The sequence below is a fragment of the Tupaia chinensis genome, unplaced genomic scaffold, assembly GCF_000334495.1.
Source record: "Tupaia chinensis unplaced genomic scaffold, TupChi_1.0 Scaffold000388_1, whole genome shotgun sequence".
In the NCBI taxonomy this organism is placed as follows: Eukaryota; Metazoa; Chordata; class Mammalia; order Scandentia; family Tupaiidae; genus Tupaia; species Tupaia belangeri.
In genome coordinates this window covers 2,948,565-2,962,185 of record NW_006159890.1, presented here as the reverse complement: position 1 = coordinate 2,962,185, position 13,621 = coordinate 2,948,565, and the positions used below count along the sequence as shown (strand labels likewise).

Here is a 13,621-nt window from a genome sequence, read left to right as displayed (position 1 = left end):
ATGTTTTAGTAATGCAAATCCACTGGCTGTAAGGAAGATGAATTGGAGAGGGGTAAACTAGAAGTGGGGACATCAGCTAAAAGGGAAAGCTCAAGGGGATAAAAACGTGGCAGAGACCGAATCCAGAGAGGAGTGTATTTGCATGGGAAAGTGAGGAGAAAGAGCTCAGTTTTGAAAGCCTATGATTGAGTTATTACCAAGACAGCTTTAATGTTTCTTCAGCTTGACTAAACTTTTCACAGGCTTCTTCCTAATCATAGGCCCAAGACCTCCCTTTTCATAGGATATTTACTATAGAAAACTTGGAATGGTATCTTCTTTCCCTGCCCATCTGAGATGTAAATCTACAACCCAGGAATGTTTTTCTCAAGACTTGGGAGCCACTCCCTTTGGCATGCAGTTCTTAAGAAAGTGAGGGCTACTGTCTCCTAGTCTCTATGGAAGAGAAGAAGCCTAATACTAATAAGAGCCAAAAGTCTGAGGAAAGACACTAAGGAGAAAAATAGGCAAGACATTTATGGTACACAAAAATGGGTTTTTATCTTTGATGATAAGGTGTATAGTATCCCCAACTGAACTAGTGAGAAATATATTCATGTTGGAACACTCACTTTACAAGCCAAGTGATGTATGTGACTGAATGTATACAAGAAATTAAAATAAAATTTAAAAATATATAAAAAAAGCCAATTAGCAAACATATTCCCAAAACGTATTGACCAATCTTCCCCAACGTCCTCTGAAATTTTTCCATTAATTTACTCCAACACTCAAATACCCTCTTGCCTCCACATAGCAGAGTTGAGTTCAATACTCATCTCCTATTGTAATAGTCTTGACTCTTATTGTAAAAATCTTAACTAAAATCTTCCTTGATGTTTTTAATGAGTGTCCAATACAATTTTGCTTTTACTGTTATATAAGGGACCACCACAGGAAACTCACCAGTAAGGGTTGGAAAAGTTTTGATCTGATTGCTAAAAACAACTCAATCTCTTTTTCTCTCTTAAATTTTGCTTCTTTAAAAACATTTATAGTTTTTATAGTGAACTACTTCTACAAAGCTTGTTATAAAAGACAGAATTTTCCATTTCTACCAGCTCACCATTTGTAGCCCCTTAAAGGCTCTTTACTCACTTAGCTGATCCTTTTAAATGTACGGCCATCTCCCCTCCTCCACTGAAGAGACATTCCCAGACTCCCAGCAAATGCTTGAAACTGCGGAGTCCCAAATCTTACATATGCTGTCTTTTCTTATATATACTATAACATTGAATTTATAAATTGGGCCCAGTAAGAAATTAACAGCAATAACTAATAAAACAAAATTACAATAAAACATTGTAAAAAAATTATGTGAATGGGGTCTTTCTCTCTAAATAGTTTTTGTACTCACCTGTTTCATACTGTGGTTGACTGCAGGTGACTGAAATTACAGGTAGCAAAACCATTCATAAGAGGGAACTACTGTATATGCTCATATTTCTAAGTAACATCTCTAAGTATTGTTACTTCTTGATCAGTTTCATGTACCATCTGTTGACATTATCCTTAAGAAGGTGACAATTCAATTTTTGGACATACAATCCTCACTCACCCTGTAAATACTTTGTAAAGCTAAGTATTAAGATATAATAAATAATGTTTCTTGAACAATGTTTTATTTTCTTTAGAATTAGAAGCTACATTAGATTAAAAAAACAGTTTTCCATATACTTCTCTGTAGGCACTAATGCAAATTTACTCCCCTAAATGATGTATAAATCTCATCTCAACCAATTCACTTCCTGCCCATTAACTACTCAAACAATTTTACTGTATTAAAAAATGAGCTTTTGATCAGTCCTATCTGAACTCATTTCTTTCCAGGTTTCTTACGCATTTCATCTGTTTGGATCTTCTTTACCTTAATCCTGAGGATTCCTTTTGCCTATTACTGCCTTTGGATCCCCAGCTTTAGGAAAGCTGTATTTTCCTCTTTCTTGGCTTATCTCCTTGTTTGGGTGAAGTACATCCTTCAGTACAATTCAGAAAATTGTGGTGCCCAAAATCCCAGGAGGAAAATAGAAAAAGGATTGCAGTGTGGCCAACCCTCTTGGAAGGTGATTTCTCACTTTCCCTCTCACTGTCTCTCTCCAACGAGCATACATGCCCAGTGGAAAAACCTAATAATAATAATTAGTGGGATTATTAGACTGAGAGAACTCCAGCACCTTGGGTTCTTGCATAAGTAATCCCAAACCAAACTCAGAGTGAATAGACAGTTTAGAGAAACTGAAACTTAAGCTTAACTAATCAGAAACTGCCAATTCACTTCTAAAGGGATATTCCACTTTAATGGATTGAGTATGTTCCTTGTCTTGCTTCCAGGAATACCTTCAGAAGTTTCTCCTGACCCTTTGGTGGAACCGGAACCATTTGTAATCTACTGCTACCCTGTTCATGAATGTGCAAATAAACTCATTAAGATGTTAAGTTTATCTTTTTAACAGGCAATTTGCAGGTAAAATTTTGATATCTTACATATATGAAAATATCTTTACTCTCATATCTAATAGTTTGGTTTTAGGTATAAAATTTTAGGTTGTAAATGACCTTCCATCAGAATTTTTAGGGCATATTTTCATTGTCTTGGAGTGTCCAAGACAGATGTTAAGAGGCCCTATGAGATTTGATTCCTGTTTCTTTATGTGAAATTATTATTTTTCTCTTTTTCTGTCTGTTTCTCACTGGATACTTATAAAATCTCTTCCTTTTTTCCACGGTTTGAAATATAGCAGCACAATGACATGCTTTAATCTGACTCTGTTTTATACACTGGTCCAGGAACTTGATAAATCTTTTCAATCTAGAATTATCACTTTAAGTTTTGGTAATTTTTTTTCCCCTAAAAAACAAGTTTTTTGGGACCAGCAGATGGCAGAATGGTTTTGTTGCTGGACTCCCACATGGCTGAGCACAGTTTGAGTCCTGGACCTGGTGGCTTCGTGTGTGTGTGTGTGTGTGTGTGTGTGTGTGTGTGTGTATGCCCAAAATCCCAAGAGAAGAACGGTGGAGAAGGGATTGCAGTGTAGCCATCCTCCATGGGGAGTGATTTCTCTCTGCCTGTCTGTCTCTCTCTCTGGTGAACAAATGCACCCTATAGTAAAAATCTCTCTCTTTAAAAAAACAAACAAGAATTTTTTTTTTGATGATTCTTGTCCTCTTTTTTTACGCAACCCTGTCATTCTTTCCATACTCTTTATATAATTTACCCCCTCAATTTTCCTTCTCTATTGTCTTCACTATTTTCTAAGAGAGCTTTTCCAATTTTTGGTTCCATCCTTGTACTGAGTTAGTTATTTGTGCTATCACATGTTAATTTCAAAAAGTTCTTTTATCTGCATCCTGAAAACTCAATTTTATAGTTTTATGTTCTGATTTCATGAGTTCAGTTCTTCTCATCTCTTGGAGATTAGTGTTTTGTTTTGAAGTTTTCTTCTACTTATAAAACCTCTGTTTCCTAGGGGCCAGCAGGTGGCATAGTGGTTAAGGCACTGGACTCCCACACAGCTGACCCTAGATTAGGTCTTGGACCTAGCAGCTTGAAAAAATCACTCAAGGCACGTGTGCATGTGTGCCCAAAATCCCAAGAGGAGAATGGAGGAGAAGGGATTACAGTGTGGCCATCCCCGCTGTGGGTGATTTCTCACTTTCCCTCTCTTTCTCTCTGATGAATACATGGCCCCTATGGCAAAAGCCAAAACAAACAAACAAATAAAAAGAAAATAAAGCCTTTGTTTCCTTTTCTTTTTCCGTATTTTTTTTTTGCATTTACTTTTTATAAGTTGTGATATATTATATTCTTCTTTTTCCATATTAACAATAGGGTATTAAAATATGGATGAACAGCTTTATAAGCAAAGAAGGATACTGTTTCTGTAGGGTTATCTGGTTGACCATTTCCATCTTTAACTTTTTCCTCTTGGGCTGCTTTGTTCCCTCTCAAGAATCTTCTAATGTCCATTTAGCGGTGTGGCAGCTGAGGGGAGAAGAATGCTTTCTATTTCTTCAGTAATTGTGTGGAATAACCTGCTTTCAATGGCTCCTAAATTTGCTTGCTGTCTACCAGCCTGAGAACCACTGTCTTAGCTCTTTTTGAGAAATCTTCTCTAGCATTCAGTCAAAGTGGAGCAGGGACATGTAATAGAGAAACAGGAATCTGTTTCCTTCACTGGAATTCAACCATTTTTACCTTCCCCCCCCACTCCCTCTACTTGGGGAAGCTGATGCCTTCATTTCTGTACCTGGAAAGTTTATGGTTAAAACTGAACTTAGATTTATAGGATATACTAAATCAAGTATTCTTGTCCATCTGCTGTCCAGCATCTAAAATTTGGTTCCCATTCATTTTATGCCTAGGCAGTTTCATTTTTAAAACCTTTTTATTATTTTAACACAGCTTCAGAAAAGAACAAAGCCCAATTTTTGTGTCCAGTATATCATCTGTATCTGGAAGCATCTCTAATTCCACCTGACACATTAATGATAGCAGTCATACAGTCAGAGCAGAACTAGTAGTCATGTTATAGGCTGCAGCAGTCCGATATTTGGAGCAATGTTTTCTATTCTGAATACCACAGTTAGTGTTTACAAATTATAGAATGTCCAGAGAAGAGAGAAGATAACAGTTCAGGATGCAAACCTGAGTTATATTAGAGGCCGCTGAAGCACTTGCTGTTATTTTTCTATACAAAACAAGCCTTCAAAGATGCCATGACCTGACCCAGCCATGGTGGCTCAGTGGGACTACAGTCCTCTGCAATGCTGGGAGCTATTTGGAAGATCAGGTTAATTTCCTGGTTGTCTGTCCATGCTGGGTGTATGTACACATGCCAATGATCCTGGTAGCTGAGAAAGGCTGGGGTTAGGGGACATTGTGGTGTGAGATCCTGTTGAAGGTGCTTGTCTCTTTTCTCTCTTTCAAAAATGAAACTTTATTATTATTATTTTTTGAGAGATTTTTGCTATAGGGCATGTGTGCTCTCCAGAAAGACAGAAAGAGACAGAGAGACAGAAAGCAAGAAATCACCCCCAAGGGAGGATAGCCATGCCACAATCCATTCTCCTCTTGGGATCTTGGGCACGCATGCACATGTGCCAGGCGTGAGTTTAAGTCACTGGGTCTGGGACTCGAACCATGGTTGACTATATGGGAGTCCAGCAACATAGCTATTATGCCAATGGCTGGCCCCAATTTTTTAAAGATGCCATGGCCAAAATTTGAATCCAGCTAAGGTGAATACCAATGGGTCAATCATATTAACTCTCTGTTTCAAGGTTTTGGAAGGGCAAAACTGTTATAGCTCTCTATAAATATGTAATTGTTTTATTCAGAAGAGATTATACTTTAATCTTTGTTTCAAAGGCCACAAAACAGCTGAATCAAGTGAAGGCAAAATACAATTTGGCTCAGTATAAGGAGAACCTACCACAAGAGTCTCAGACACAAATGCAAAGAGGGACCAAGGAGATGACGTGAGTGTGTGAGCTCGCTGGATAAGGAAATCAGCGGCCTGGAAAGTGCATTCCATGTACAGTGTGAGTAGCAATATTTAAAAATCCAATTTTCAAAAGAAGTAATACCTTTTAATACTTATTTATTAAAATAAATATTTATTAATATTTCAAAAATTGAAATATTACATTAAAAAATTCCATATCTTATTCCATGTGAGCAGAATGAGCTTATCCTATGGGACTTCAGTTTGTGGCCCCTGATGCTTAGAGCTAGCATTCTCATTTTGTCATTGGAATTACCCAAGTGGGGCCTGCTGATCATGTGGCAGGCATACCATGAGAATAAAGTTGAACTAAATCATGTCTAACTATCTTCTTATTTCAGCGTGATTTTGCTTGAAATTTTTTAAAAATATAATTACTTATGGGTAATTATGTCCATTGTATGATATGCAATCTTTACTTTTTCTTCTAGCGTCTTTCATCTTTTGTTGTGTAATATCACTGCATAAACTATACTAATTGTGCTACGTATATATGGCAATTTATGCATGGCTCTCTAAAAGAATCACCTAAAATGAAGCATAATTTTAGCCTAAGTGGATATTAAGTACTATTTGCTGTTTTCCATATTCTACATAGTTACTATATCCCCAGAGAGGTTGTGTTATTCAGGTTACTCAATGGAAAAAAATAATATATGCATGATGAATTCATACTAATCATGGTTTTAAAAACTGGAATATACATTTCATATTATAATCCATTCCTCTTGTTTACACTTGAGGGTCTTGACACCTGAAGAAATTAATGGCTTGTTAAGTCCTGTCCAGTACATGGCACAGAGTATCAGGTACAGTTAGGGATGAGAAAACATGACCCCATTCTTAGAAAGTTTATAATCGCAAGAAAAGAGAGAGGGCACCACACAAATACTGTAAGTCATTTAAGGTATAGGGAATCCAAAATAAAGCAGTTATAGTACACTGCGATTACTCCTGAGACCTCTGACATCCACTTCAAAGGAAAAAGAAAAAAACGATACTATCAAATTTGAATTCAATATATACTTCATGTAGCATGGTAGTGCCCAAATGTCCTTGGTCTCCATCTCTTTCCTGCCACTACTTCTATGCTGGGAACTTTAATGATCAAATGACTAATAGAGAGATATACAAGAGAAATAATGACGAGCAAATGCTAGCTGCCGAATAATTTGCTTTCAACTAATTAAGCATTAAAATTAGTACCCCTTAAATTTAATAAGAAGACATTGAATATTTGCTAATGAACGTTAATGCATTTCACTCCATTTTCCATAATGTACTGTTAACTCTTTCTAGACAGCCTTCATTTTTTTTCATAGAGAAAATATAGAAAAAGATGACCTTATCTCTAAATATGGATACTATTTAGGAGACAATTACTGAAAGAATAAAGTCTCAAATGAAACAAGTCCATTTTCTTCACAGCATATTAAAGTAAGAAAGACATAAATATCAAAAGACTAAGTTTATAATTTTAAAAACTGTCTCCTGACTGGGAAAGTTTAAACAAGTACAAAAATAAGTGACACCCTTTTATGAAAAGAAAATGCAAGCTTTGAATTTTACTGTTACATTTATAGATGATCTTCCAAGAAGATATGTGGAAAGTATTATTCATTGCAGGAAACTGGAAGGTATAATATGACGGAATAAGGATCACATTTTTCTCTTTGAGGTGATTTATATTTAAATGAGTTCTCCATAATCCTTTAAACTGAAGTGCAAATTGGTTATCAAAGTCCTTTTGCTGTAAGGGTTGTTTTACATAATAATGAATTTCACAGAAGTTCCTCAAAGGGAAATATTGATTTAGGCAACTTCACAGGATATTTTAGTAACAGCAACAGTTTAGATTACTTCCATAGACAGCATATAAACTTTCTAAAATCTAAATTTCTTTACTAAGAGGTGTTGGTAGCATCCCCCTTCTCAGTAGAAAAACACATTTGTAACAGAAGCTTTTAATACAAAAAGACTCCATTTAGTCTATCATTTGTCATCTATATTAACCTAACAAATGTTAGTTAGACTCTACCATGTGCTAGTTACATGACTTGTGTGTGTTTTTAAAAATTATTAAATTTTTAAATTATTTTTATTATTATTTTTGCTAACTTTGCTATAGGGCTCATGTGCTTATCAGAGAGAGAGAGGAAAAAAAAAAAAAGTGAGAAAGCAAGGTCTAGGACTTGAACTGCAGTTGGCCAAGTGGAAATCCAGTGCCTTAATAATTACACCACCTACTGGTTCAGCTTTTGTTTTTAAAAATGGATTATTTGAAAGAAGTCAGAGACGTCAACTGTCTGGGCATGCATCTTGCTACTAATCCCTGATAGCGCCAATATTGAGCCTTGAGCTCTGTGCTAGTTACCATTCTCTATAGTTTCCCTGAGCTACTTTATTTGTTTCCCACAATGTGAGGTAGTGAGGTAGACAGTACTGCCTTCATTTTACAAAGGAGAAAACTGAGGCTAAGTGGTATGTGAGGATTTGAGCCAGAGTTTATTTCTCCCATCCCTTATGCTATACCACCACCTCACATATGGAGTCTGTTCATTCTTGAGCCTGAAATGGCTCACCATCAAACGGTACACTCTTGTCCTCATTATAGTAATAACAAACCAGCAAATAGGCAAGAAGTTCCTGTTTGTTGTAATTCAAGGGCTCTGGGGTTGAGTCGGTTCTACTCAGGAGTTACTCAGTTTCCCTCATTTTAGTGAAATCCTGGACCAGGCCCTGGGAAAATTTTGAGATTGAGACTGAGGCTTCATCTGGAGAGGGCACTGACTTGGACACAAAAGCTGGGTTTGAGACCCACGTATATCACTAACTACATATGTGGCTATAGAAAAATTATTTTACCTCTCTGAGCCTTTGTTTTCTCGTCTGCAAAATGAAGAGTTAGATTTAATGATGACTGTCAGAACTGCATTGTTGTCATTTTAAGAAGTAAAACTCTTCAGCAAATTAAGTTTTATGTTGAATCCCAAAATAGAAAAACAAGTACAGGTGTAGCTACTCTGGTTGAGGTACAGTGCTGGGTTTGGAGGAGCCATAGTTTATCTCCCTACCAGGTCTTCTCCTTTTCCATGTTATCGCCAAGAAGGCCTCTGAGGTATTTAAGGCTTTGGAGGACACAAATTTCCTATGAACTAGGTTCAAATTTATCCTAGCTTTCATATTCTATGATTTTAAAATATCTATAGCCATAGGAATAGAACATTAGAATTGCTTTAGAATAGAACTAGGAACAAGGTTGATAATTCAAAGGAAAGAGATCATTAAAATTATAAAGAACATAATCGAATAACTAGGTCTGTGGTGGTCAGGGGCATGCTACTGGTGTCACGGTTCCTGAAGTTGGGTGCTAAGACTTTGCAGGGTGGCAGCAAAGGCAGACATTGCATTTTGTAATAATAATTTTTAAACCTGTTAAACTTTGCCACAGTTAATTTAATGAAATATGAATATTATTTTATCCTAGTAACATTATTCTAACAATTGATTTTATTTTCTTGAAGGTTATTTGATACTGAGATACAAATTTTTCAATTGTGATTCAACTATTATTGATTATTCCAGGAAAATGCTTTTCCTGGTTATTATTATTAGTAGTAGTAATAGTATGGCGCTTAGAAAATTTGGTTCATGTTCCCTATTCTATCTCTACAACTCTGGGCTCAAAGACTTTATTCACTTATCTGTATTAAACTCTGTTGAACTCAGCCAGTGTCTCCCTGGTGCTGCCCTGTCTTTGTGATTGACGGTGTTTCACTGGTTTAATTCCGACCTGTCTGTGGCCACATATTCTTTTCACTTACCTGCCTCTGCCTTCTGCTGCTTCTCAATCTTCTCCAGGCGCCCTAGCAAGGAGTCAATTTTAGTTTTGATCTGGGTTAATTCTTTCTTGATTGTCTGTAACTCATCTGATTTCACTGGAAAGGGGAAAGAGGAAAAAGAAAATAACAACAACAGAAGATCAAATGCACCATGACTCACTGAGGACACAATTGACAGACACCTTGACTTTTTCAAGACTAAGTCCCATCACATAGTGTACCGTTCCACTTTATCAGCTTCTCATTATTCCTAGTGATCCTGGAAAACAGGATGACATTACCAATTATGAAGGTGATTCTCAACGATGTGAGCATCTGATACAAAATCTCTTGACTGAATGTTATACAGAAAAATAATGGAATCTAGAAATAGTTATGCAATAATTAAATGGTGCTAAATTCCATTTAGGCAAATAGGAGATTAAACCTGTAGTGTAAAATGGATTCAGATTAAGAAGTGATTACACCACGACAGGTAAGGTAACGCTACTTTGAGGCATTATGTTGCAATGTTTATTTCAGTAGTCAGTGCTATTTTTAAAAAATAATTATTTATTTAATTTGATTTATTCATTTGTTTGTTTTAATTTGACCAGAGAGAGACACAGAGAAAGAGAGAGAGGGTAAGTGAGAAAGCAAGCAACCAAGTCTGGTATTCAAACCGTGGTCAGTTAAGTAGGAGTGTCCAAGACCTTAACTACCATGCCACCTGCTGGCCCCAGTCAATGCTGTTTTAAACCTAGCTCCTGGAAATTGACTGAAACTAATTTATAATTATCCTCTTGAAAAAAAAGTCTTGGGGTCAGCTGATGGCATGATGGTTAAGGCACTGGATTCTCACTCGGGTAACTGCAGTTTGAGTCCTGGTCCTAGTGACTTGACAATCACTATGGGCAGGTGTGCATACATGTCCAAAATCTCAGGAGGAAAATGGAGAAGGGGTTGTGGTGTGGCCATCCCCCCCAGGGAAGATTTATCACTTTCCCTCTCACTGTCTCTCCCTCCAGTGAGCACATGTGCCCCACGGCACAAAAAAAAAAAAAAAAAAAAAAAAAAAAAAAAAAAAAAAAAAAAAACAAAAACGTAAGGGTTGTTTTACATAATAATGAATTTCACAGAAGTTCCTCAAAGGGAAATATTGATTTAGGCAACTTCACAGGATATTTTAGTAACAGCAACAGTTTAGATTACTTCCATAGACAGCATATAAACTTTCTAAAATCTAAATTTCTTTACTAAGAGGTGTTGGTAGCATCCCCCTTCTCAGTAGAAAAACACATTTGTAACAGAAGCTTTTAATACAAAAAGACTCCATTTAGTCTATCATTTGTCATCTATATTAACCTAACAAATGTTAGTTAGACTCTACCATGTGCTAGTTACATGACTTGTGTGTGTTTTTAAAAATTATTAAATTTTTAAATTATTTTTATTATTATTTTTGCTAACTTTGCTATAGGGCTCATGTGCTTATCAGAGAGAGAGAGGAAAAAAAAAAAAGTGAGAAAGCAAGGTCTAGGACTTGAACTGCAGTTGGCCAAGTGGAAATCCAGTGCCTTAATAATTACACCACCTACTGGTTCAGCTTTTGTTTTTAAAAATGGATTATTTGAAAGAAGTCAGAGACGTCAACTGTCTGGGCATGCATCTTGCTACTAATCCCTGATAGCGCCAATATTGAGCCTTGAGCTCTGTGCTAGTTACCATTCTCTATAGTTTCCCTGAGCTACTTTATTTGTTTCCCACAATGTGAGGTAGTGAGGTAGACAGTACTGCCTTCATTTTACAAAGGAGAAAACTGAGGCTAAGTGGTATGTGAGGATTTGAGCCAGAGTTTATTTCTCCTATCCCTTATGCTATACCACCACCTCACATATGGAGTCTGTTCATTCTTGAGCCTGAAATGGCTCACCATCAAACGGTACACTCTTGTCCTCATTATAGTAATAACAAACCAGCAAATAGGCAAGAAGTTCCTGTTTGTTGTAATTCAAGGGCTCTGGGGTTGAGTCGGTTCTACTCAGGAGTTACTCAGTTTCCCTCATTTTAGTGAAATCCTGGACCAGGCCCTGGGAAAATTTTGAGATTGAGACTGAGGCTTCATCTGGAGAGGGCACTGACTTGGACACAAAAGCTGGGTTTGAGACCCACGTATATCACTAACTACATATGTGGCTATAGAAAAATTATTTTACCTCTCTGAGCCTTTGTTTTCTCGTCTGCAAAATGAAGAGTTAGATTTAATGATGACTGTCAGAACTGCATTGTTGTCATTTTAAGAAGTAAAACTCTTCAGCAAATTAAGTTTTATGTTGAATCCCAAAATAGAAAAACAAGTACAGGTGTAGCTACTCTGGTTGAGGTACAGTGCTGGGTTTGGAGGAGCCATAGTTTATCTCCCTACCAGGTCTTCTCCTTTTCCATGTTATCGCCAAGAAGGCCTCTGAGGTATTTAAGGCTTTGGAGGACACAAATTTCCTATGAACTAGGTTCAAATTTATCCTAGCTTTCATATTCTATGATTTTAAAATATCTATAGCCATAGGAATAGAACATTAGAATTGCTTTAGAATAGAACTAGGAACAAGGTTGATAATTCAAAGGAAAGAGATCATTAAAATTATAAAGAACATAATCGAATAACTAGGTCTGTGGTGGTCAGGGGCATGCTACTGGTGTCACGGTTCCTGAAGTTGGGTGCTAAGACTTTGCAGGGTGGCAGCAAAGGCAGACATTGCATTTTGTAATAATAATTTTTAAACCTGTTAAACTTTGCCACAGTTAATTTAATGAAATATGAATATTATTTTATCCTAGTAACATTATTCTAACAATTGATTTTATTTTCTTGAAGGTTATTTGATACTGAGATACAAATTTTTCAATTGTGATTCAACTATTATTGATTATTCCAGGAAAATGCTTTTCCTGGTTATTATTATTAGTAGTAGTAATAGTATGGCGCTTAGAAAATTTGGTTCATGTTCCCTATTCTATCTCTACAACTCTGGGCTCAAAGACTTTATTCACTTATCTGTATTAAACTCTGTTGAACTCAGCCAGTGTCTCCCTGGTGCTGCCCTGTCTTTGTGATTGACGGTGTTTCACTGGTTTAATTCCGACCTGTCTGTGGCCACATATTCTTTTCACTTACCTGCCTCTGCCTTCTGCTGCTTCTCAATCTTCTCCAGGCGCCCTAGCAAGGAGTCAATTTTAGTTTTGATCTGGGTTAATTCTTTCTTGATTGTCTGTAACTCATCTGATTTCACTGGAAAGGGGAAAGAGGAAAAAGAAAATAACAACAACAGAAGATCAAATGCACCATGACTCACTGAGGACACAATTGACAGACACCTTGACTTTTTCAAGACTAAGTCCCATCACATAGTGTACCGTTCCACTTTATCAGCTTCTCATTATTCCTAGTGATCCTGGAAAACAGGATGACATTACCAATTATGAAGGTGATTCTCAACGATGTGAGCATCTGATACAAAATCTCTTGACTGAATGTTATACAGAAAAATAATGGAATCTAGAAATAGTTATGCAATAATTAAATGGTGCTAAATTCCATTTAGGCAAATAGGAGATTAAACCTGTAGTGTAAAATGGATTCAGATTAAGAAGTGATTACACCACGACAGGTAAGGTAACGCTACTTTGAGGCATTATGTTGCAATGTTTATTTCAGTAGTCAGTGCTATTTTTAAAAAATAATTATTTATTTAATTTGATTTATTCATTTGTTTGTTTTAATTTGACCAGAGAGAGACACAGAGAAAGAGAGAGAGGGTAAGTGAGAAAGCAAGCAACCAAGTCTGGTATTCAAACCGTGGTCAGTTAAGTAGGAGTGTCCAAGACCTTAACTACCATGCCACCTGCTGGCCCCAGTCAATGCTGTTTTAAACCTAGCTCCTGGAAATTGACTGAAACTAATTTATAATTATCCTCTTGAAAAAAAAGTCTTGGGGTCAGCTGATGGCATGATGGTTAAGGCACTGGATTCTCACTCGGGTAACTGCAGTTTGAGTCCTGGTCCTAGTGACTTGACAATCACTATGGGCAGGTGTGCATACATGTCCAAAATCTCAGGAGGAAAATGGAGAAGGGGTTGTGGTGTGGCCATCCCCCCCAGGGAAGATTTATCACTTTCCCTCTCACTGTCTCTCCCTCCAGTGAGCACATGTGCCCTACGGCACAAAAAAAAAAAAAAAAAAAAAAAAACAAAAAAAA

The 13,621-nt window shown here is 36.7% G+C and overlaps 1 protein-coding gene across 7 annotated transcripts in view; it reads right to left on the bottom strand.

The window, feature by feature from the left end:
* RALYL (RALY RNA binding protein like) overlaps positions 1 to 13,621 on the bottom strand; it is an 824,312-nt gene that overhangs the window by 57,416 nt on the left and 753,275 nt on the right. For all 7 annotated transcript variants that reach the window (XM_006153846.2, XM_006153845.2, XM_014589900.2 and 4 more), the window contains one exon: positions 12,540 to 12,653. In XM_006153846.2, coding sequence (XP_006153908.1) covers positions 12,540 to 12,653 — 114 coding nt within the window. The remainder of the gene's footprint in view (positions 1 to 12,539; positions 12,654 to 13,621) is intronic.